The 26144-nt window shown below is 46.5% G+C and overlaps 2 protein-coding genes across 3 annotated transcripts in view; both read left to right on the top strand.

The window, feature by feature from the left end:
• Window positions 1-26144, top strand: part of SLC2A9 (solute carrier family 2 member 9) — a 199004-nt gene that overhangs the window by 112616 nt on the left and 60244 nt on the right. Inside the window, 3 exon segments of the mRNA XM_050789970.1 lie at window positions 5686-5753; window positions 5755-5866; window positions 14008-14118. Coding sequence (XP_050645927.1) covers window positions 5686-5753; window positions 5755-5866; window positions 14008-14118 — 291 coding nt within the window.
• Window positions 1-26144, top strand: part of NSG1 (neuronal vesicle trafficking associated 1) — a 556677-nt gene that overhangs the window by 100434 nt on the left and 430099 nt on the right. The gene's annotated exons all lie outside the window — the stretch shown is intronic.

The following is a 26144-nucleotide window of genomic DNA, read 5'->3' on the forward strand; positions in this document are numbered from 1 at the left end:
TTGGCCTCGAGACAATGTGTGTTTGCATTGGTGAGCACCCATTGGCCCTGAGACAATGTGAAGCCTAGGTTTCTCCAGCTCCAAGGCCTGCCCTCTTCCACCGTACCACAATGTCCCTTAAGTGGCTCTTGCTCAGGAGGCACTCCCAGGGCAGGCTCAGCAGATGTACAGACACCTGGAGGGGTCTCCAGGCCAGGATGACACCTGTGCTAACAGCGTGGCTCTCTGAGGACCCTGAGGGAGGCTGGCAGGCTCAGTCTCATCTCCTTGCAGTCGTGTGTGGGCCACCCCCACATGCATCAGTGTCTGTCACTCTGCTGTGCTCTGAAGGTGTCTGAGGACCACGGGGAACCTGCCATTGGAAAACCACACCATGCCCGGAAGAGTAGGGAGAACGCGGAACAGATACTGGCCCCCTGCTGATTCAATTTGGTTGACATCTAGCATAATTTTCCTCTGTTCCTGTTTGCTCAGCCTGCCCCCACTTCCGTGTTTATAACATGCTTCTTCTCCTTCCCTGTCACCTGAGTCTTGATTTTTACTATTTCATTCAAAACACATGGGTTGGATGTACATTCTATGTCAGACTCCACAGAGAGAAAATAAAAATAATAATAATTGTTTAGTGAACACCAATTACGTGCCAACACTTAATACATATTGATTTTATTCCCCAAAACAACCTCATAGGTAGGTGTTTTTGATTTCTGTTTTGTGGAAGAAAAAGCATGGGGCAGAGAGAATAGGTGACTAGTCCGGGGTCTCCTAGCAGAGACAGGGCTGGGTGTGAAGCCCAGGTTGCTCCGACTCCAAGGCCCACCCCTTTCCATGGTACCACAGCATCCCTTAAATGGCCCCTGTTCAGGGGGCGCTCCCAGGGGTGGGCACAGCAGGTGTGCAGACAGAACACTCCACACAGCAGTGAAAGTGCCCAAGAGAGACAGACACAGGTGCAAGGGCGACCCAGATGAGAGGGTGACAGTGATTAGCCATCATGGGGACAGGGAAGGTCTCCAGAAGATGTGACTGCTGAGGGGATCCTCGGAAAAGGATGTCCTAGGCAGGCAACAAAGTGGCAGGGTGTTCTGGGCACAAGGAACAGCACGAGCAGGGCCCAGAGGCCAGGCCGTGGGGGTATGTGGGATGGAGGACGAGTGCCTTTTCCAGGGCAGCAGCCAAGAGAGATGGGGGGAGCCTCCAGATGCCACAGGGACTGTGGGAGGAGGCTCTGCTTGGAAGATGAGAATTTGGACTGGATCCTGCTGGCCGGGGCAAGACAGCACAGGTTTGTGTGCAGAAGAGCGGCCCAGTCGTCCTCCTGGGGATTAGCCTGGGGATAATGAGCCCAGCAGGGAGAGCCTGAGACCTAAAGTAAGGCAGGCCTGGGCTCAGGCAGAGAGGAGCACATGGACTCTAGACGCTGAAGGGGCTTAGTCACTAGATCAGACAAATCAGACGCGGAAGGCAGTGTCTGGGTTATGTGACCACAGGCATCTAGTTTAGGTGACTTTGTGATTGTTGTCAGGTGCCCCTAAAGCCTGAGTCAAGGTTTGGAGGATGGGAAGTTTATTTGAGAGGTGACTCGAGGAAGCACCACTTGCCCAGCCGGGAAATGAGACAGGGAAGTGGAGGGTGCAATTGAGGAAGCATCACTTCCCCAGGTGGGAAGTGGGACAGGGAAGCGGAGGGTGCAATTGAGGAAGCATCACTTCCCCAGCCGGGAAGTGGGACAGGGAAGCGGAGGAGGCATTGAGGTTCATCAGTGAGCAGGTGTCAGCTGTGGGCAACTGGGACCCCACCCCCCCCAGTCACCTCTGGGGCACAGCGTAGAACTCACTCAGGTGTCTGCGAGGAAGCTAGGTATACCTCTGTTAACATCAGCTTTGTCATTAAGTGAGGCCTGCTCCTGGGGGTGTTAACTGCTGAGGGCTGAGCACACACCTGTGCCCAGGGAAAGCCGCGGACAGAGAGGCACAGGTGCGGGCATAGGAAGCTGTCCACGTGCAGGAGAGACTTAGGTGGCATGCAGCACCTGCTACAGGGACACAAGGAACACGTGTCGCAAATTAAAGCACCAGGTTCTCTCTTTGTTCCTTGTTGGTCATAAGATAATGAGGCTGGACCAGAGGATGGGACAATCTGGGTTGGTTTTTCTTTAAATCACCATATGCCCAGCTCCCAAGGCCCATGCCTGGCACCTTTGGGGCGCTCAGAACTATTGGTCTTGCCATCCCCTGTGACCTGTAGGCAGGAACTTCATCCCCGTGCAAACACTCAAGGCCCTCTTTGGCTTGCTCCTCCCTTGTCATCCAGCCAGGAAAGCATCAGAGAAGGCTTCCTGGAGGTGTCTGAGATAAGGTTCAAAGAACGAAGCGAGTAGCCAGGTGCAGAAAGGTCAAAAGAACATTCCAGATTGAGGAAAGAGCCAGAGGTGCAGATGAATGTGTCAGGTTTCCGCCCCAGCTGAGGCCCGAGGAGGTTGGGTGGATGGACAGGTAGCTGAAAAAACACCTGGGGGGCTGTAAGCAGGTGAATATGGTTTGACTCAGCAGCTCTCTCATCAGCAGCTCTCTCATCAGCAGCTCTCTCATCAGCAGCTCTCTCATCAGCAGCTCTCAGACACTGTCCATTCTGTCTCGGCTGCTCGAGCCGGCCACTCCCACCTCAGCTGCACAGCCAGCTCTCTCTCGCCTTCAGGGTCAGCAGCTTAACTCTTTCTCTCTCTGGGCACGAGCGCGAACTGTGCCATGCCGTGCTGTGCTGAACCCTGCCCTGGCTCCCCTCTGTCCATCTGCAAGGTGGACGGCTCTGGTTATCTCGCTCTTTCTCTGGGCACCAGCAGCTGCACAAGAGTCATGTGGAGCCATGCCCAAGAGCCCTGTACAGTGTCAGCAGGGCAGTTATACCTTCCCAAATGATAGTGGCTGCAAACCAAGTATGAACTTACAGAAACAGGTTATATAACAAGTGGAGTATGCACCTGCGCACCTAAACTCACTCAGTCATTCTGGCCCGGATGTTTACCTCGGCCTATTCCTTGACCAAAGCACACCCATGTACCTTACAGAATGTATCTTGCTTTACCCTAGTGTCAGGAATAGGAGACGACTTTCCATCCTTCTGCTTCCTGCCCGGAGTGCCCCTGCCTTCTCTGGCAGCCTGAAACGCCCCCTCCTTGGTGCCCCCTCAGGACTCCAGCTCAGTCTTCTGTGTTTGCTATTTTCAAAAGAATATCTGTGAGCCCTCAGCCAGAAAGAGTACATGTGGAATAGTGAGGACCCCAAGCCCAAATCCCGACAGGCCGTTGTTAGGAGTGATTGAAAATAGTGAGAGAGTCATGGAGGGGTGGGGGGCGGGCTTACTTGGCAGTTAGGGAAATAGAAGTCTGGCCCGCTTGGGCCAGGGTCCTGCAGGGCACTCAAGAGGCAGGGGCTGAAGGGTGTGGGAGACCCCGGCAGGTAAGTCCTTGGTGCAGGTTTGGGTTCTCCCGGAAGCAGGTCTGAGAACAAGTTAGGAGTGCCAAAGTTTCAATGGAGAGTAACACCTGGGAAGTGACAAGGATGGGAGAAGAATTGGGCAGGAGGAGCTATCAGGCCACAGTGCCCCTGGCAAAGTCTCAGCAAGATCAAGGGAGAGTTCTGGAGAAACTTGTGCATTGCAGGAGGTCCCCCACTGGGCAGAAATGGCTGGGCCCTTGGACAGCCTCCTTGCTCCTTCATAGGCTGGGGGTCACTCTGAAACAGTGTCACCCACTTTATGAACATATATACAATAGGAGGGTTGAATTGAAGCTTTAAGACAAGATCAGAATTTTTTTTAATTTTAATTTTTAAGTTCCAGGATACACGTGCAGGATGGGCAGGTTTTTTACATAAGTAAACGTGTGCTGTCGTGGTTTGCTGCACCCATCAACCCATCGCCTATTTTTTCTAATGCTCTCCCTCCCCCTACTCAGCCCCCCAACAGGCTCCGGTGTGTGTTGTTCCCCTCCCTGTGACCAGGTGATCTCATTGATCAGCTGCCACTTATAAGTGAGAACACGTGTTCTTGCATTAGTTTGCTGAACACTGTTCACAGTAGCAAAGACATGGAATCAACCCAAATACCCATCAATGATAGACTGGATAAAGAAAATGTGGTACATACACACCATGGAATACTATGAATCCATAAAAAGGAATGACATCATGTCCTTTGCAGGGACTTGGATGGAGCTGGAAGATAGGAAATTTTAAGAGAAAGAAGAGAGATTTTTTTTGGTTCAGGAAATTCTGTTAAGGGCTAAACACTGAATTTGTCTGAGAGCTTCCTGGCAGCCATGGTGAAAAGAGAAAAAAAACATAGGTTATGAAGTTATCCTTATTTTATAATAGAAAATATGCAGGTCATGAAGGAAAGAAATGGTTTTCTACCCCAAAAGTCTAGAGTTATTTTATCACATGGATGTTGCATTTTGAACTTTGAGGAAATAGTAGAAATATTATACTTAGTGCATGAAACAGAAATGTTGCTCATTCAGCTGCTTTTCTCATTTACCCTTAATAAATGCTGGGGAAAGCATTAATTTATAGTTCATAAAAAAAGACATTCTGAAGCAGTTTTTAGTACTCTGCTGGAAATAACACTCCAAAGCCTTTGGAAGGGTACTTGCTTCTTGGAGAATCTGGAGCAAGTTTAATGGCATTTGCTTAAGAAGAGCATTTTCACATACCCTGAGGGGCAGAGCCTGTTTTAGGGATGCTGCCTGCTGTGTCTGGAATGGACTGTCCTCAGGAGCCATCACAATAGCCACCTTTCCCTGCAGGAGGAAGAAAGATCAGAGCACTGAGTATAGGCATCTGTGTCCGAAAGCGCCCCGTGATCTGATTATTGTGCTTTCAGGGGTCTAATCAGTCAGCCCGCCTTCAAGCATACATTCATAGAGGTTTGAACAATTAAGGTCTTCATTTAAAAAAAAAAAAAGACAGATTCTCTGAGGCTAGAAGTTTGCAGTGTTCAACACGGAAAAGGCATAAATCACGAGGGTGGGTTTGAGTCTTGGGAAGATTCACTCTTTGGGACTATTTCCACTCAAGTTTTCTTGTATTTCAGAGGGTCTCATGGAAAGGGCCTTGCAGTCATTAAGCTCAATCCTTCTTTCCACAATAGTGTGGACTGCAGGGCATCCTGGCCAAGTGACATCCTACCGCTCTCAGGACACCTGTGATGAGGGTGAACGCATGAGCCAGGGAAACAGGAGGCGCTTAGTGAATATTCAGCAAACGAGCTTCAGTGAGGGAAGCTCCAAGCCATGGTTGAATGTATATGATATCATGCAATTATTACAACAGCCATTGGAGGCAGGAATGATAACAAAAGATGAACAGGGGCACAGCTGCCCAATGCTATAGATGGATTTGAACTCTGGGTGTGCTCTACCTTGCGTTGGAGACAGTCAAGACACCCCCGTTCTCAGCTTTTCTCCCAGCCAGCTGGGTGGTTGGGCAAATCATGGCATCTTGCTGCACCTCTGTTTTCCCATTTTTAAACACGGGCTTTGGACTCCATAGTTTCAAAGGCCCTTGCCAAGTTCCACCCCCAGCTAAGGTATGTGGCTGGGTGGTGGGACCCGTCCCTGTAGGGCCCAGCATTAGACACGATGGACACTCTAATCCCTGCTGAAAGTCCACGTGTGCCTCTGTTTGCAGCTTCCAGACGTTTTTGGGTAAGGCAGATGTTTCCCGAGAAGTAGAGGAGGTCCTGGCTGAGAGCCGCGAACATCTGTCTGGTGTCTGTGCTGGAGCTGCTGAGAGCTGGCTACGTCCACTGGCAGGTGGTCACCGTGATTGTCACCATGGCCTGCTACCAGCTCTGTGGCCTCAACACGGTGAGTCCTGGGGCCCGGTGGGCATCCTCGCATGACTGGAGGGATCAGAGGGCGGGGAGATTCAGGGCTTGGGCCCTGGATGCCCAGGTTCAAGTCTCAGCTCTGTCATCACCACAAACTCTATGCTGTTAGGCAACCATGTAATTTGACTGATCCTCCTCAGTTTCCTCATCTGTAAAATGGGATCGCATAATATGGAAAGACACAATCCATGCAAAGTGTTCAGGTCAGCCGCTGGCCACAGAAATATCCCATAATAAATGCTAGCACTAATTATCCCTAGACATGTCTAAAAGTCATAGTTCTTTAAAAAACGGATATTAGGAAGTCGGAAGTGAGAGACACTGAGATGATTTTAATAAAAGTACTGTTGGCTGGGTTGTCTTCAACTCACAACTTTGGCTTGAAAAAAACCTCAAGGCTTTAAGTAAGAAATGCTCTGGGGCTTGAGCTGCCATGGGCCGGGAAGTCTGAGGAGGTCTCTCCATGAGGTTCCCCAGACGCTTGGATGTTTGCAGCAGTCTCCTCTGCCTTGAGGGCACTCGAAGGTGGAATTCCTGGTTGGAGACTTAGGGAGGCAGAGTCTGGATCTTTATTGTTATTGTTGCTTCGGACAAATGGAGTGGGTTGCCTCTAGAGGTGGTGAGCTCCCCATCTATGGAGGTGTGCAAACAGGCTGGCCGACCACTTGGCAGGGGAGTGTAGAGGAGATTCTTGCATAAAGCATCCAAACTGCCTCTGAGGTCACTCATGTCACTTGAGAGGAGACTGGCTGAACCCAGAGGGAGGGAGAAGAGGCAGCCGCCAGCACCCTTCTGAAGAGCCCCAAGTAAGACAGCTTGCATTTATACTAAATAAGCATGAGCCCAGCACCCCCAAAGGTGGGCAGGGAGGGCGTTTGGGGGTGTCTAGGGAAGATGAAGTGAAGGGGAGTCATTCCTGTCCAGAGAAGAAAAAACAGCAGCATAGAAAGCTGCAACCACAGTGTTCCACCTCCTTTCCACAACTGTTGGTTCTATTTTCGGAAACACTAGGATGAAATGAGATCACCTTGCTTTTTGCTTTTACCTTTCTCCTTGGTCTGGTTAAAGTCAGCAGACTGAGCAGGTGCCTGGGTCAGTGGCTCTACCTACATTAACCGAGTGATCCTGGGAGAGTCCTGCTGTCTCTTCGTGTTGACGAGACCGAGGTTGTGCCAGACAGTCTCAAGGAGGCGCTCCTTGTTCTCGGAGAGTAGAGAGAGGAAATGAATCATTTCTTAAAGCTAACGCCTGAAGTCTTGAAGACTGAATATGGAACCTGTAGTGAATGAGGCATTTACATTGAGAACCATGACAGTTCTAAACAGAATTCACTTCTCCACAGGGACATCATTTTCCTATTTGCATCCGCCGTATAACTTCATAAATTCCGCTGTGGTGTACCTGCAAGGCGTGCTGCCTAAGCACGTGATGAAAAAAAAATCTCAGCTACTCCCAAAGCCAGGCCCCAGCCTCAGAGCGTTCTGCCCTCCCGTGTTGAAGATCTTCAATGTTTAAGTTGGGAATGATACTTGCAGCTGAACGTGCTTTACCTGACCCAGAGCAGAGCTCTGGACCAAGAGTCAGAGGCCTGGCTTCCCATCTCAGTGGGACACAAACCTGCAGTGAGAAACCCAGGCCAGCTGCTCCCCTTCGCTTGGCCTCCACCCACTGGGTTGCAAGCCTAATCAAGTGCACATACATGTAGCACTCAGCGTGGGCCAGGAGCTGTCCCCATGGCCGCCCTGTGAGTTAGGCCCCACTGTTAGGCACAGAGACATTGAGACACTTTTCTAAGGTCAAACAGCAAGGAATAGTAGAAAAAGGACTTGAGCCCCAGCTATCTGGCCCCAAGGTCCCCCTCGGAGCACCCCCATGCATGTCACTCAGGCTGTGTCCCCAGGCCATCCCTAGGCGGCCACAGGGACAAGTCTTCTTCCGTGTTACATACAGAGAGAACCCTGCTCTTTTGTGGCAAATGCCAGCATCACCGCTGTACTGTGGTCCAGCTCTCCCCTGCACCTGCTGCCTTGTCATCCAGATTCACGGGTCCAAGAGATCTAACATGGATCCAAAATTTTAGCTGCCTTGGAAGACTTGTTTTGTCTTCTTCACTTTCCCAGACATTATTTGGGGGACATGACCTGTCACTTGAGACATCCATAAATACTGCCAGGCATCTCTGTGTTTGTCATCTTATTCCAGCCCCAAACAGTCCCACAGGGTAGGTGGTATCGCCCCCATTTTCTAGACGAAGAACTTGTGGCTCACAGAGAGTCAGGCCTTGCCCAAGGTCCCAGGGGTGGTGCCCGCACAGACAAAGTCACACCTGCTGGTGCTGGGTGCACTCCCGGTACAGCCCACCCAGGCACTTTGTACCAAACTTGCATTTCTCAGCCTCATAACTATGTACATTTTGAGCTGGAAAATTCATTGTCAGGGGGGCTATGCTGTGTGCCTAGGCTATTCGGCAGCCTCGCTGGTCTCTTCCCATTAGGTACCAGTAGCACCGTCTGCCCCACCAGCTGTGACAACCAAAAATGGCTTCGGACACTGCCAGACATCGCAGTGGGAGCAAATTGCCCCCGGCTGAGAACCTCTGTATCAAGCCAACATCACAGATGCTCAGTGTATTTATGCTAAGGAACCGATGAATGGTTTTCACGTACTTTGGAAGTCACTCAAAAGTTGACCGGGTGCAGTGGCTCACGCCTGTAATCCCAGCACTTTGGGAGGCTGAGGCAGGCGGATCACTTGAGGTCAGGAGTTCGAGACCACCCTGGCCAACATGGTGAAACCTACTAAATACAAAAATTAGCCAAGCATGGTGGCAGGCACCTGTAGACCCAGCTACTCTGGAGGCTGAGGCAGGAGAATCACTAGAACCTGGGAGGCAGAGGCTGCAGTGAGCCAAGATCACACCACTACACCCCAGCCTGGGCAACAAAGCAAGACTCTATCACAAAAAAAAAAAAAAAGGAAAAAAAATTATTCAAAAGTTGGAATAAACAACATTTATTTATTTATTTCTAAATTCCTTTTTGGTGTTGGATTGTTGTTTTTTCCCCCTGCCTCACACAATAAGCTTTCAAATTCCCTTCTTTAAAATTAGACCTGTCGCTTAAAGTGACTTATTTTAGGCAGCTGCCTTCCTTTCGAGCAGTTTGTCCTCAGCATGAAAACCAGGCTTCAGTGTGAGTGTCAGTCTGTTGCCAGTGTGAAGGAGGCTCCTGGCTTTAGGCCCACCCCCTTCCCCATTGCTGGGGTGGCCACAGCAGCTCCTACCCCTCCACGGTGCTCCCCTCACCTGGAGAGAGCTATTAGTGGGTCTCCATCCCTGAAGATGGAGGCTGCATCTTATCAACCCTGTGTCTCCAGCACCAGAGCAGCCCATGCCACGTGGTGGGCACCTGAGTGTCTAGGGGAGAAAAGGAGGCGAGGGCAGGAGATAGGGAGTTCTGGGCTAAAAATTGGATCAATATCAATTGTCAAGCCCAGTGTGGGGAAGCCTTCATTTTCTTGAACCTTCCTGAATCTTCCAGAATGCCCAGGGTCATGGCGTGGTTCTCTTATCTACTTGGGATGACCCTTCCTTCGTTGGGGTTCCTTCTTTCTTAAACACAGAAGCCAATCATAGTCACTTCCCTGGGCCTCAGTCTCCCATCATGAAAAATGGGGATGATAATACTCAGTTTGCACAACTGATATGAGGAATCTGTGGAATTATGTGAAATATCTCACAGGTGGCAACTGCTCAGCATGCATGAATCTCCTCCCAACCTTGCTGTCATCAGCACGACTGTTTCTAGCATTGTTTTCTCCTTTCTCAATGTCATGCAGTTTCAAAGTCTGCTGCTTCCTGATATGCAGTCTTGGTTGGGAAACAAGACACCCAAGTGTGTTAGAAATCGATGTAAAATAAGAGCAAAGAGCATCAGAGTGCCAGCCGTGAATGAGCCCATATGGGCCTGGTGACATTGGTTCTGGGTGCTCACCGGCGGTGGACGGCTGCCTGGGATTTTGCACTTGGTGGGATGCCCACGCATTACAGGGTTCCTGGTGTGTTCCTCTAACCACTTACTTGGGAAACTGTTGTGTACTCCTCCCTTCCTTGCCAGACTAAGAGGTCTTCTAGGGCAGATGAGGACCTGTGTTGTCTGCTGTCACCTAGTGCCTAAGAGAGTCCCAGATTTCTTACCCTTTCTCTAAACAGTTGAGTAGAAGGGAGGGAAGGGAGGTCACTGGGAGGGACAAGGGGAAGGAGACATGAAACCTTAGATGTGTTTATAGAAAACTGTGGTACTTTCCCCCTCTTTTGGCCTGGAACCGCATGAAGGTCCATCTAATTTGTTGAACCATCATTAGGAGTTCTGGAGCCTAAATCAGGTTTTGTACAAAATCTCAAATTACAATTTCAGAAGCAGTTATTAATAACTTTTGTTTTGAAAAGATTCTCCTGAAATCACTTCCTAGATCAAATTGGAAGAATCTAAAACGTTCTGTAATCATAATAGCGGAGACCATCTCACTGCAGCAATTGGCTGTGTCCTGATGGATAGGGAGAAGGCTGAGAAGAGACCCTCCATGTGGCCACCCTAAACTGTGGTCAAGAGGGCCAGGCTTGGAGTCATCTGCCTGCATGCAACTTGAAACACTGAACTGTTGAAGTATGGGACCTTGGACAAGTTGTCATGATTGCCCTGTGCCTCAGTTTCCCCAGCTGTAAAGTGGTGGTGAAGATAGATGAAAGGATGCATTTAAAGTTCAGTGGCTGGGCGTGGTGGCTCACACCTGTAATCCCAGCACTTTGGGAGGCTGGGGCAGGCAGATCACCTGAGGTCAGGAGTTCGAGACCAGCCTGACCAACATGGAGAAACCCCATCTCTACTAAAAATAGAAAATTAGTTGGGCGTGGTGGCGCATGCCTGTAATCCCAGATACTCGGGAGGCTGGGGCAGGAGAATTGCTTGAACCCAGGAGGCGGAGGTTACGGTGAGCCGAGATCGCGCCATTGCATTCCAGCCTGGGCAACAACAGCGAAACTCCATCTCAAACAAACAAACAAACAAACAAATAAATAAATCGGTTCAGCGTGGGGTCAGCCGCATAGGTGGCGCTCCGTAATCTTAGCTATTATGTTGTTGAAGGAGCCCCAGCCTGAGACCGCCAGGGAGGCGATGGTTGCAGCACATATCCTCTGACTTCCTAGCTGTGTAGCCCTGGGTGAGACACTTCACCCCTCTGAGCCTCAATCACTCATGTCAGAGTTCAAAGGAGAGCAGGCCAGAAAGGTGGTATCACTGGGCTAAGGGCTGGGTCAGTGTGAGGTTAGATTTTTATCTGTAAGATGAGAAGCAAGACTGGGTGATCCAACACTCTTTGAAAAGCTTTTAAAAGCAAGCATTTTCTGGCCACTCTTAAAATTTGAGTCCTTACTTTGTATTCTTCTGGATACAAAGGGGGCTCCGGGGCAGGATGCACTCTTAAGTTTCTTGGGTGTTTTCTTATTTTACAGCGACCTCAAACTGTCCAATCAAATAAGCGTCAGTGTGAGCAGAGGTAAAGCTGGAGGCAGTCACATTCCCACTCTATCAGCTGATGCAAGGGGAGGGCATTGGCTTCGTGGCACAAACAGAATAAGACTGGTAGTGTGTGTGACGTTCAGGCCTGCCCTGGGGGGGACAGGGCCAGCCCGGCAGGACCCCTGCAGCCCCTGGGCTTGGGGAGAGGATTTGTGGGCTGATTTCTGCCTTTTGATGCATGAACGGTTGTAAAAATAAATATGGCTTTTATTGCTGTTTTTATAACTGTCCCTTACTGAACTTAGAATTTTATGCGAATGACTCTCTCCACTAACCTGCAAAGGGACATCTATAGCAGTGTCTCTATGGGGAGAACTGAAACCAGGGGGTGAGAGGAGCCAGAAGGAGGTGCTGGCCACAACATAAGAGGACTCACATTAAGTGGGATCTAGGGCTGGGAACCTCAGGAACGTGAGCTGGTTGGGCCACGGGGATCAGAATCACGGCTTATGAATAACACAAACGTCAGACACCTTCACATGGGTGACAGCGTGGCAGCCTGAAGGCATTAAGAGGGCCCCTAGAGAACGCTGGCCATTGAAAATCAGTGAATTTGGCTGATGACTGAGAAAGGCTCTTACACTTCTGGAATCCAACCCTGAAGGTGCACTGGGGATCACAGTTACCCCCTAAAGGGGAGTCGATTGTATAAACATATTCAATGGACACAGGGTTTTCAGGATAATGTTAGCTTCTGTTATAGCTCTGAGAACTGTAGGAATTGGTGGATTTATTAGACGCTACCTCTGTACACCATGGATGTGACAGCAAAGGTTCAGGCTTTAAGCACCCCATTTACTTTTGCCTAGAACAAGGTGATACTGACGAAGAGTATGGGTTTCACCTGTGCTTTCTGGAGTCTAACGCTCACTCAAATGAGAGACAGGTGCAGAACAGGAAGGTTCTTGTTTACACGAATATTAAAACCTGTTTTTGCCAATAGATGTATGCCTGCCTGCAAGCTTGAAGAAATGGGTGTCGTAGTTTTCACTGGCATCTCTCGGTTTGCCCATAACTTTATGGAGGTTTACTTTCTTCACAAAATTTAACCATCTGTAGATATAAGTAGGTCCTAAATCTTCCCCCCAATGCATGAATAATTTTTGCTAAAAACATCTGGTAATAAGACAGATCTATAGAAACAAGAGCATCCAGAAACAAAGAGCAAAACGCAAGAGTGTGGCCAGCTAATGTTGGACCTGACAGGATATGAACAATGTGCTCTAACATTTCTGCTGAATAGGGATCAAACTATTCTTAAATGTTCATACGGTCCTTTAAGGCAGGGGGTTTCCCCATCGGAATTCGTCAGTTAGGACAATGGGTTTTCTGTGGTTCAGCAAACTCAATTTTAAAGAAATGGCTGGGATGGGGAGAACCCAGACATCATTTGCGTCCAGGTTAAGAACCTCAAAGTGAATACTGAAGAGTGACAATTCTCACCCAGTTCCTGACACCTCATGGGACAGGCAAGATAAGCGTGGTCATGTTCGTTTGACTGGGGAGGAGTAGGAGTCTCCGCAGGGCAGAGCGAGTTGCCTGAGGTCATGCAGCTAGTTCAAGATGGAGCCAGGTCTCCAAACTCCTAATCAGTGCTTGTCTGATGCCATGAGAGTCAATGAGGATTTAGGCCTAACCTCATGTGGCAGAAACCCCAAAAGAGACCTCAACAAGATGGAAGGTTTTCTGTCTCACATGAAGTAAGTTGCCAGGGCTGGTATAGCAACTCTAAGACCACACATACTGGTTTTCCCAGGATGCACTCAATATATGTGTGTTGTCCCAGCATAATTATCCACACTCTCAAAAGTGTTCATGTTTGGATAACAAATTACAGAACCACTGTAGTCAGTGAGGGCACAGGCTAACTCTAACTTCCTGGTCCAGCATCCGAATAAGCAGCTTTCATCCCAAGGCAGGGGCTCTAGGTATAGTTAAACAGGTTGTGCATTACCCAACTCTGGGGAACATCTTTCACCTTGTACGCATTGTGGATTTACTATGGCAATTTTTCAGTGGATGACAGTAAACCATTTTGTGTAGTGGAGGCCTTTTCTGGTTCTCATAAAGTTACCATGGAGGTTAATGGCCGTGCTGTTCTGAAGTCACCTAGTAATCCAAAAAAGGCTGCTGAGGCTCCAGCTATCACCTCCACCATCCTGACACAGAAAGAAGGAAGGGCAAACAAAAATAAAAAACAAAAATGGAAGCACACCTCCTGGATGAAAAGTTCCTTTTAAAAAAAGGGAAACTTCCTGGAAGCTCCACCAACATTACTGTTTCTATCTCACCACCACACTTGGCTGCAAGAAAACTGGGAGGTGTAGTCTTTTAGCTGGGAACTCCCAGTATCCAGGAGTTCTTTTAGTAATGAAGAAAGGGAAAAGGTGGGATGAAGGCGAAAAATGAGCATCCACGCCACTCCACCTTGGGACTCTGAGTTTAATCCAGAGACCACCTTATACCCAAATTTGATTTAGAAAATAGATTAAGTCCTTCCACTGACCATTCTCTCTTCTCATTCTTTCCTGCATTACAGATTTGGTTCTATACCAACAGCGTCTTTGGAAAAGCTGGGATCCCTCCAGCAAAGATCCCGTATGTCACCTTGAGTACAGGGGGCATCGAGACTTTGGCTGCCGTCTTCTCTGTAAGTCAACTGAGTGTTACTCCTGAGAATGCCACAGAGGGTTACACAGCACAGTAGGAATGTTCGTAAGGTCCTTTAAGGCAGGGGATTTCCCCATCAGAATTCATCAATTAGGACAATGTGGTTTTCTATCACTCAGCAAACTCTTGGTTTTAAAGAAATAGCTGGGATGGGGAGAATCCAGACATCATTTGTGTCCAGGCTATTGATCTGAAACCTCAAAGTGAATATTGAAGAGTGACAATTCTCACCCAGTCCCTGACACCTCATGGGACAGGCAACACTGCACTGTGGGAACCCCAGGCAACAAACAGGCATCCCTTTAAAGGAGCACGTCCTTTGTCATGCCCAAGGGGGCTGGATTTTAGGAGTTCATCATGCAGTTCTTCACTGACATTTTACCCATCTAGAGGATATTTCCTTTCTATATTTTGCTTCCCTGTCATCTTCCTTTTAATAAATAACTCCATCTTTTGAGTTCTCACCTAGTCACAAATGATGAAATATGAATGAATAAAATATGTGAAAGAGGGCCATATTGTCCCCAGGAGTTCGGATCAGAGAATTGATGTGAGTCTTCAATCTCTTGCCATGACATTTAAAATATTTCAAAACCATTAGCAGTCATCTCATTACCCCAGACATGTGGGAGTTTGCAAGGCAAAGGAGAAAGGACATTCCAGTGGACCAGTATAATAGAGAGGAAGACCTTAATAATAAGCCAATATGTTCAAAAGAAGGCATAGAGCTCGTCACTGTTTCTCAACCTCCGATATGCAAAAGAAACATTTGGTGGAGGGGAAAGTTGGGTGGCTTCAGAACCTAGAATAAATTTCCACATCTTAGAATCAGATCAAACTGGAGTTGAATCCTGGCTCTGGCACTTCTTGGCTGTGTAGCATTGAGCAGTGCACTCAACATCTCTGAGCTTCAGTTGCCCTCTTTATGAGATGTTTGTGTCTCTTCTTTCTTGTAGGTATGTCTGTGCCTCACATTTTAGGCACACAGGACACAGTTAGGCTCCCTTCCAAATGGAAGGAGAGGGCTAAAATTAGAGAGTTGTGTTCTCTGACCTTGATGGAGTAGTTTGTTTATTTTCACTCTTGCTCACTGATTTACACTGACAAGATTGATGCCCATGCAAACAGGCAGAGGCTTGCAATTGTCTTTCTGACTTCTTGATGACAGGACACTTCATTCTGCACCTCGCGTTTAATGGGTCCTTCTAACGAGATGCTTTTTAAAAATAGATATCATAAAAAATGTAGAGGAATGATGTTTTGTCTCTTTTTCCACTTCACAGCCTTTTTGTTGGAGGAAAACATTTCAACGTTTCACGTTCTGGAAGTTTCACAAGATTCATTCTCGTTATTCTTAAGTTATAGACTGCATCTAGTTTTCTTTATTAATTTTTACTTTGAGCTGTGGAAAAAACACAGTCAGTCTGAGATGAAAATTATGGGGGAAGTATGGGAAATTTTTCATTTTGTTTTTTGTAAAGTATTTTATTGGTATTGTAAAGAAATCAATACCAGTTCATTAGGGCAAACTTGTAAAATTCAGAAAAAGAGAGAGGAACAAAGAAGAAATTACCTACAATCATACTGCCCAAGGAAGTTTGGCAAATTCTTCCCTTGTCTTTCTGTGCATAGATGTATATTTCTTACATAGTAGCACAGTAATCCTGTGCTCTAATCTGCTTTTGTTCACGTAATCTTACGTCAGAATGATTCTCTATTTTCTTATTTATTAAGTATTTTTTGTTGAAGTGTATCATAGATGCAGAAAATTATGCAGATCATCACCTTCCCTGAATTAACACTAGTGTTGAAAGATTTATTCTTCTCCAGTAATTTTCTATATGATCATTCCTTAACCATTGTCTGAGGGTGGGGTTGTTGAATGTCTCTGCTCAGAACCTGATGGCAGTGCCATGCTTTCTGGGTTCCAGTCCCGACTCTGTGTCTTTTTATTAGCTGCATGACCCCCATGTAAGTTATTCAGCAGCTCTGTGACTCAGTTTCCCCACTTCTAAAGGCCATCATCCCTGCCTCATAGGGATGGGCTGAGGATTGTACCAATGAATGTACATTAAGTGATTCCAGCAGTGGCTGGCAAATGGTATGCATTCAGTAAGTGGTAACTATTCTTGTCCTATTTAGGTAGATTTCCATAATTTGTGATTTTGAATAAGGCTACGATGGACATCCTTGTAGACAGCAGGATTTTACAGGGACTCTTGCTATCTTTTGACAGTTGAGGAAACCAAGACCCAAAGGAGTGACTTACTGTGGGTCACACAGTCAGCTGGCTTAGAACCCGAGGGAGTGGGAAAAGAGATCATCATGGCGCTCCTGCTGCCCCCCAGTGAGACCCCAAAGTGTTCTACACGGGACCTCATGAGTGCTCACGTCATGCCTGAAAGTCCAGTGATTGCCCTTGTTTGAAAGAGGAGCACACGAGGAAGTGGCTACGCTTCTTCCCTTGGTCCAAGAAGACTTCACAGGAAGCCATTCTTATTTGTTCCAGACTCCAGAAGCCACTCCTTCTTGTCCCCATGCTCTGGCAGGCAGATCATCTTCCTTAAAAGCTGACAATACTGGGCAAAGTATTCCTTGGAAAGACGAACCCCAGAAAGGAGAGTAAATGACTTCACAGTCCTGAAAGGGAAGGAGGAGTCCTTTCTAAAATCAGGACTCAGAGCCGCAGCCTCTGGAGAGTGCTCCTGCCGCTGCCTTTAAGTGTGGACCTGGTGGATCTCAGTCATCTGGACCATGGCCAGTTGGTACCCTGCCATTTAGCAAGCTCTTGCCAGCTCCTCCCATGGTCAGACTGTTGACCCTGTGCTGGGCTTACAGAGGGCCTTTGCCATGGTGCCTGCCTGTAGGAGCTCACATCCAATGGAGGAGGTTGACTATGACCCAAGGATGAATGATGTTTTGCTGTTGTAGAGGTGCAGGAACCTCTGTGTGGGAGGTTCCTCTGAGCAGGAAGTGATGCTTGGTGGATTCTTTCATGCAGGCATGCATTCATCTGTTCCACGGACACCTAAGGTGCACTCATACTGTTCCAGCTGTCACAGGTGAAGTTGCCATGATCTAGAGAGAAAAGCAAACCTGGAAACAATTACTACATGCAACACGTAGACAAGCTTCCCTCTGAAATAAGGTGTTCTGGGAGGGATTCCTGTAGACAGGGACCAGGAACCTGAGAGCTGAAGGGCCAGCAGAAGTTAGGTGAAGTGAAGTGCGTTGGATAGTCTGTCCCTCTTTCATCTTCTCAAAGAGCTGGAGATGCAAGGACAGATGCAGAATAGTCCATTGGAAACAGTCCTTAAAATGGTAGCATTGACCCCAATTCCTGGAAAGGCATGAGACTAAATTCAGCATGAGGCTGAGAATGTGGAATAGAAAAACGTTCTGGGGAGAAAGAGCTTTGGCTTTAGGATGAGGCTACTCTGAATTCAGATCCTGATCATCCACTTACCAGCTGAGTGGTCTTGGGAACATTGCCCAACACCTCTGAATTTATTTGCTCATCTGTAAAATGGACATAACCATTCCCACCTGTGGTGGGCAAAATGATGGCTCCCCAAGATGTCCACACCATGATTCCCAGAAGCTGGGAATATATTACCTTACATGGCACAAAGGAATGTTGCAGGTGGGACAATCTTGAGACAGAGAGTGAACCCTGGATTACCCAGGTGAGCCCAATATTATCACAGGGTCCTTGTAAGTGAAAGGGGGAGGCAGGAGGGTCAGAGTCAGAAAAGGAGATGTGATGGTGGAAGCAGAGGCAGGAGTGACACCATTGCCAGCTTTGAAGGTGAGGAAGAAGTCACAAGCCCAGGAATGCAGATGTTCTCTAGAAGCGGCAGCAGGCCAGATTCTGCCCTGGAGCCTCCAGAAGGAACCAGCCCTGCAGACACCATCGTGTTTGCACTGCAAAATCTATTCTAGACTTCTGACTTCCAAAACTATAAGATAATCCACCTGGCTTGTTTTCAGCCACTGAGTCTGTGGTAACTCACTACAGCAGCAATGGGAAACTAATACAGCATCCAACAGAATTATGGAAACAAAATCCAAGGAGTGTGAAAGCCACTCCCCTGTTCCTCACAGAGAGTCAATATAAGGTAAATTCCATGCCCTTTCCAAAGTTTTTATATATATAAAAATGTCATATTTATATAGGTTGTATATTATATCGTATAATATACATAATATAATGTTTATATATTATATATTTGAGAACAATGAAATAAATATATGATATATAAAAGTATATGTGTATACATTATATATGAAATATAAATGATATATAAATATGTATCATATATAAAATATGTATATAGCTCTATGTATCTATTCACATATATACATGTAAATATATGTAAATATATTTATATATTATATACTTACATATATACATATAAAATATGTAAATATATATTTATATACAACATAAATATATATTTTTAGTATATAATACAATATAATAGAATAAAAATATATATACTATATAAACAGCGTATATAAATAACATACATATATGATACATAAATACGTGTTTATTACATATATAATTGTATATATGTATTTATTCCTTTGTTTTCAAATATACATAAATTTGTTTATTACATATATAATTGTATATATTAAATATATTACCTTCTTTTCAAGTACACATACTTGAAATATATTTGAAAACAAGGCAATAAATATATATTTATATATACAGTTACATACGTAATAAACACACACATATACACACACATATTTCATCCAGCCCTCTGAAGTGATTGCCTGTCAGTTTTTTTCATTCCTCTTATAAGATTCTGACAGTCTATTAAAATGGCTCAGGAGGCTAATAAAGTTGAGAAGGGAAAGACATCTTTGCTCATTTCATCTGCAATTAATTTTGGCTCAGGGCCTCAGTCATCAGCTTGGGCAACTGGAAATAATTGCCATCTTTCAGAAACAGCTGGTTTTCCAAATTGATTTGCCTGGCACAGTGTTAACTCTCTGAAGAGTGAACTTCCAGTGAGCATCATTCAGGCCGCGTGGGGCAGGGGCTTTGTGGGGGGAGGGCTCACTCTTGAGAAGCACAGACTCTGTGCTTTTACAAATCAGGGGGTCAGAATTCACAGGAAGTCATTCTGATTCAGTGCAGTAAGTTTTCATAATTGGCAAGAATGGAATATGCTCTTGAGTAGTAGTAAAAAAATAAAATAAAATAAAAATCCTTATGGTTTCTGTTGCCTGTATTCCCCGTAGCTTCCCAATAAATTCTACAATTTCAGAATCAAAGGCCTCAGAGTTTACTGCTGGAACTCATGACACTGGATCCAGCACGTGTGAGAGGTGAACGTGGTGAAAGAGAGAAAGCAGGGTGATAGAGCCTCTGGGCTGTGTGTCATACTGGTCCCACACCTGCTAGCTGGGTGACCTTGAGCTGGTCATTTAACCTCTCTGATACGCATTTTTCTCTTAGTGAAAGTGGCAATAATAACAGACCTAAACCTCAACAGGTATTGTCATGAGAATCATACTGTAATTCACAGTGCTTGGCATAGAGAAGATACTCAATAAACTTAACTATTGTTATAGGTTGAATTGCGCCTCCTCAAAATGCATATGTTGAAGTCCCTAGTACCTTAGAATGTGACTTGAATTTGAAATAGGATCATTGCAGTTGTAGTTAGTTAAGCTAAGATAAGGTTATATTGGAATAGGGTGGGCCCCTAATCCAATATGACTGTCCCTAAGAAAAGGGGAAATTTAGATGCAGGCATACACACAGGCAGAACACCCTCTAAAAATTAGAATTGTGCTGCCCAAAGCCAAAGCACACTAGAAGCCAGGAGAATTCCTGCAACAGACCCTTCCCTGGCGCCTCCAGAGGCAGGGCCCTGCAGACACCTTGACTCGGACTTCCAGCCTCCAGAACTGTGAGACAACACATTTCTATTGCCGAAGCCACTCTGTCTGTGGGACCTTATCACGGCAGCCCTGGGAAACACACAGTTACTCTTGTTGTTAATATCCCTGAAGAGAAGCAGACATGGAAAATGCCGAAGCTGCCCTGCTGCCTCTCAAAGACTAGAAGACGAGCCCAAGGCCAGGCGCTTCTTCCTCCACCACTCAGCAAGTGCTCCCTCGGGCCCCTGCTCTGTGCCAGTGGACAAAACAGACAAAGGTCCCTGCTGTGGAGAAAGAGAGCTCCTCATGGGGGCACAGACAGTGTAACAAGGGAGTACCCCACACAGTGTTTTAAAAGGTGAAGGGTGTTATGAGAAAACAGTAGAGCAGAGAAAGGGGAATGGAGAGGCGGGGACACTTGCCATCTTAAATACTGTGGTCAGGCTCCAGGTGAGCCCAGTTGTCTGGGAAGAGCATGTCAAGCAAAAGAAGTGGCTGAAAGAAAAACCTTTGGGAAAGAGGGACGCAGTGAACCTGAGCAGCTGGAGGGCAGATTAATTCAGGGCAGTGGAGGGCATGTAGGGTGGGTACCCCACCTATCAGGAGCTGCAACCTTTAATAGAGGGACAGAGCCAGGCAAAATGTCCCTGTAGAAAGTGAACCAGGCAACCAACCCCTGGCCTCATTCTCTTCTGCCTTCCGATTTCTGACCGCTGCTTTCTGATTTCTGCTGAAGCCACCCAGAGGTCAGAGGGCAGGGAGCTTGTTGATTTGAACTCATGGGTCTCCCTCTAGGACGGAGAGCAAGAATCTGAGAGGTGACAGGGATGTCTGCAGCAGCCCAAGGCAGGGGCAAGGATGTGTCTGCCGCTTGAGGGACCAAGGGGCTGGTGGGGGGGCATGGGGCTTGAGGGGATTCAAATATGGTTTGCAAATCTTTTCTCCCATTCTGTAGGTTTTCTCTTCACACTGTTCATTGTTTTCTTTGCTGTCTATAAGGCTTTTAGTGGACAGGGGTGTTAAAAGGAGAGTGGCAGGTCATGCTTTAAATCCCCCCGGCAGCTGTAGACAAAATAGATAATGGCAGAGGGTGATGAGGGTAGAAACAGGGAGCGTTGTCACGAGGCTTGGAGAGAGGCTGATTTTCCCTGTGAATCATCAGACTGACATGTGCTCTCGAACTAGCCTCGAAAGGTCTGAGTTTAGTTAATTTCCCTTGACAGTCATTCCTTTTTCATTGATAAATAATGATTCTATGGCATTTCTATAGGTCACAGACTAGAAGAAGCTACACCCTTCATCCACTAAAATATTAGATCAAGTCCCCAGTTTATTTAACAAATGTTCCAGGACCTTAGGAGAAATGAGGGCTGTGGCAAGCGGAAGCAGAGCTAGATTTTCCTCTTGGCTCCCAACCCAAACCCCCTGGGGGCCTGAGCTCAGTCTGGGCTGGGTGGCACCGCCGGATCTGAGAAGTGAAAACTCAGGCTAAATGACTTTTCATGTTCAGAGCTTAGATCAAAAGCCTTAGTGTTACCATTGCCTGAGCAGGAAGCAGGCAGAGGAGTGTGGACTCTCCTTGATATGGTCTGGCTCTGTGTCCCCACCCAAATCTCACCTTTAATTTTAGTTCCCACAATCCCCATGTGTCATGGGAGGGACCCAGTGGGAGGTAATTGAATCATGGGAGCAGTGACCCTCATGCTGTTCTCATGATAGTGAGTGAGTTCTCACAAGATCTGATGGTTTTATAAGGGACTTCCCCCTTCACTGGGCACTCGTTCTTCTCCTTCCTGCCACCATGTGAAGAAGGAGGAGTTTGCTTCCCTTCCACCATGATTGTAAGTTTCCTGAGGCCTCCCCAGCCCTGTGGAACGTTGTTAATTAAACCTCTTTCCTCTGTAAACCCAGTCTTTGGCAGTTCTTTATAGCAGCATGAGAATGAACGAATACACTTCTGGTTATGACAGGTCATCCTCGTGGGGTGCGGACTGGGTGGGGATGAGGAAGGGAAGAAACAGAGTCAGTGGCTCATCATCTCCAAGCAGAAAAGGTGGGGTTTTGCCCTGGAAGCCCATTCCCCTGCAGTCCCCACTCCCACCCACCCCAAGCTCTGAATAATACCTTTTAAGTAAGTAGCTCTATTTTTGAGTTTGGCCAAGGACGTACATACAAGTCCGTTCCTGCAGCTCACCCTCTGACTCTTGGGATATATTCCTGAGTCTTTACTTCCCACCAAAATTTTCCTGATTTCTTCCCCATCCCTCTGATAACATCCTTTGGCTCCCCTGTATCTGGACTGGCCCCACCAGCTTCACTCACCAAAGGAAAGTGAGGATATGGCTCACGGGGTATGGGGTGGAGACAGCACTCACCATCCCCTTGTGTCAGTGCTAAGTGGTGGCTGTTCCCACTGCCCACTGCCCTCTGCTGACTATGCTCCTGGCGTGGAAGCCCTGATTCCTAAGTCATCTGGACATCCAGTGTCTCTTTCTCTGCTCCTTGAAGAACTAATTTTTTTCCACTTGCCCAAATTTCCAAGAACAATTTGAATGTATCCTCACAAACCTGTTTAGAACTACATTTTACCTTTTTTGAGGAGGGTAAGAGGATGAGGGGGAGTGCTTCACTTAGAAACCGCAGAAGCTACGGCCTCAAGCCAAGGTTGTAAAGTGACCCGAGAGGAAGAGACTGGAGAACTCAGAAAGCCTCTCTGCTGCCGGCCTTTCCTTCCATCCCACTTGGCCCCAACCCAAGTCTGTTTTGCACTTTGGTTGAAACATCTCAAGATACTTTAATTTGTTATACTTAGAGATCATGGGCCACCCTGGAATGATAATTATTTAAAATGCAACTCTCATTTCTCACACCTTTGGCCCAGACAGAGATACAGATATCTTTTATGCATATTCATCTTTTAAGCAGAAATTCTCCAAAAAGTTTGTTTCATTGAATTATATTCTGTGTTTAATTTAGAGAGAGCCTGTCCCAAGCAGAAAATTATTTCTGGAACTCTGTCCTCTGAACATAAATTTGAAAATTTCACTAGCTTGCAATAACCACGGCTTTCCAAGGTCTTGGCTTCTTTTCAGAGAGATGTGTGAAAGTAAAGATTAGCCTTTGCTTGTTTAAAACAGGATTACTAGCAGCTAAAAGTAATACTGGAATGTGAAATTTCTTTTCGTGTAATATATCTTGGCCTTCTTTTCTCTGCTGAGGGAGCTGCGTCAGTGCTAACCACACCATTCTCTGCTCCTTTCTCCCATCCTTTTGTAGCTAAAACTTTGACAATAATCCAACTTCTGACTAGAGAGTCACCAATTGCTCGTGTGTCAAGGGTTCCTCAGGAGCTCCTCCATCCCAGCGTCATGAATAGGAAACAGCTATTAGGGATGCCTGGGGGGTGGCCCTCATCTGGGCCACATCTTGCCCCGGCATTTGCATTTCTCTCTGAAAGAGTCTCAGTTGTCTCCACGGCTTTGGCTGAGTTATCAGGGGAAACCTCATAGAGTTGCTTTAAAATGTAAATTTGAAAGAGAGAAAGTGCGGGGTGGGGGGTGGGAGGGAGGGAGGGAGAGAGAGAGAGAGAGAGAGAGTGTGTGTGTGTGTGTGTGTGTGTCGTGTGTCATGTTTAAAGACATGGCTGTGGTAGTTGTCATGCATTCAATACCATTAATGGTTTGCTCAATGGTGTAGGACTCAAGTAAAGCCTATTGAGGAAATCACACCAACTGACTAAAGAGGCAGCTTGCCTTTGGTTGGGATCCCTGCAGGAAGCAGTCAGACAGGACGTCCTGAGGGACGCAGAGCCCCCACCCACAGAGCTTCCTCCTGGTAGGCTTCTCGGGCCCTGCGACAGCCAGTCCACGTGGCCCACAGACCCGGAAGCATCAAACCAAGCAAGGTCAGGGATTAGGTAATCAGCAGAATTTCAAAAGGCCCCGGCCTGGAGTTGGACACAGAATGGGGCATCTTCTGTGACCAAAAGGCTCAAGCTTGCACAGGAAGGAACTCATGCAGGACGCTGTGGTCCCTGAGAAAGTCAGGAACTCCTGCCGTGCATGGAGTACCGCATGCAGTTTATATAGAGAGATATACACGTTGAATACAATATAGACAATGAGCAATAAATAAAGTGTGTATCAAGTAATGTATGTAAAATAATATGAAAGCACATTAAATCAGATTTGGAAGCTTTAGTTGAAATAAATTTGAAATAAATGAAATTTTAGGCAATGTTTTCCTTCCCTCCAGCTCTTCCTTTTTTAAATGTTGTTTATTGACATATAATAGTTGCACATATTTGGGGAGTACCTTCCTTCTTTTGTTACATACATTCAATCATTTAGCAGGCAACATTACAAGCCCTGCCCTCCATCAGGTGTTAGCTCCTTGTATGGGTTTGCCCAGGCTGCCAAAACAATGTACCACAAACTACGAGGCTTAAACAACAGGAATTTATTGTATCACAGTTCTCAAGGCCAGAAGCCGAGAGCAAAGCATGTGCAGGGCTCCTTTCTCCAGAGGGCTGTGAGGGAGAACGTCCAGTGCCTCTCTCCCAGCTTCTGGGAACTTGCAGGGTGATCTTGGGTGCTTCTTGGTTGGCAGAAGCATCATCCCGACCCCTGCCTCATCTTCACATGGCATTCTGTCTATGTCTTTTTTGTTTGTTAGTTTGTTTGTTTGAGATGGAATGTCTCACTCTGTTACCCAGGCTGGAATGCAGTGGCACAATCTTGGCTCTCTGCAACCTTTGCGTCCCAGTTCCAGCGATTCAACCTCCCTCCTGCCTCAGCCTCCCGTGTAGCTGGGATTACAGGCATGCACCACCACACCTGGCTAATTTTTGTATTCTTTTTAGTAGAGATGGTGTTTCATCATGTTGGCCAGGCTGGTCTTGAACTCCTGACCTCAAGCAATCCACCCATCTTGGCCTCCCAAAGTGCTGGGATTACAGGCATGTGTGCGTGTCTGTCTCCATGTCCACACTTTCCCTTTTAACAAGGACACCAGTCATTGTGGATTGAGGCCCATCCAAATGATATCATTTTAAGTTAATCACCTAAAAATAAAGACCCTATTCTCAAATAAGGTCACGTTCTTAGGAATAGGAAATTAGGATTCCAATATTTCCTTTTTGGAGAGGATGCAATTCAGCCCATAAAGCTCCCCAAGGAAAGAGACTCCTGGTTCTGTCTTCTCTGTGCCCCAGTGCCAATGCTGTTGGAGGCTCTCAGTGACCTCAGGCAGCTCACACAAATGAAGGGAGAAAAACTTTGGGAGCATGTGCCTATTCTTTTGACAAATGTGACTGTGTATTTGCCTCAGAAACACTGAGGAGAGGAAGTAGAGCACAAGGGTTAAGAGCAAGACTCTGAAGCCAGAGTACCTAGACTTGAATTCTGACTCGCTGTGCAACCTTAGCCAGGTTACTAAACCCCTCTGAGCCTCAAGTTCTGGATATAATAGTGGATAACAATAGCACCTACCCCAAGAAAATGTTATCAGAATTAAGCTATTAATATATGTGAAGCACCCGGAACCATTCCTGGTACATAGTAAGGGGTGTAACAATGTTCAAACATGGGGATAAAGACGGCATGAGATTGGCATAAGGGCAGCCCCACAGATCAATGGAACAGAATGGAGTCCAGAAAACAAGAAGTTGCTAAAGTAATTCAATGAGGAAAGGATAGTCTTTTCAACAAATAGTGCCATAAAAAGTGGATATCCACATGGAAAAATGTGAATGGCAACTCTTACTACACCATACAAAAAATTAACTCAAAATGGATCGTGTATCTAAACATAAAAGCTAAACTCTAAAACTTCTAGAAGCAAAGAATAAAGTTTTGCAACATTGGGATAGGAAAGATACAGAATCACAAACCATTTTTCAAATGGTACGCTGGATTTCATCAAAATTAAAAACTGACTATTTAAAAGGTATTGTTAAGGAGATAAAAAGGTAAGTCACAGACGTGGAGAACATACCTATAAAACACATTTGAGAGGGGACCTGAATTCAGAATACATAAAGAACTCTTAAAAATAATAAGACCAACTACCCACTTGAAAATGAGCAAAATATCTGAACACATG

This window comes from Macaca thibetana, chromosome 5, assembly GCF_024542745.1.
Source record: "Macaca thibetana thibetana isolate TM-01 chromosome 5, ASM2454274v1, whole genome shotgun sequence".
Classification (NCBI taxonomy): domain Eukaryota; kingdom Metazoa; phylum Chordata; class Mammalia; order Primates; family Cercopithecidae; genus Macaca; species Macaca thibetana.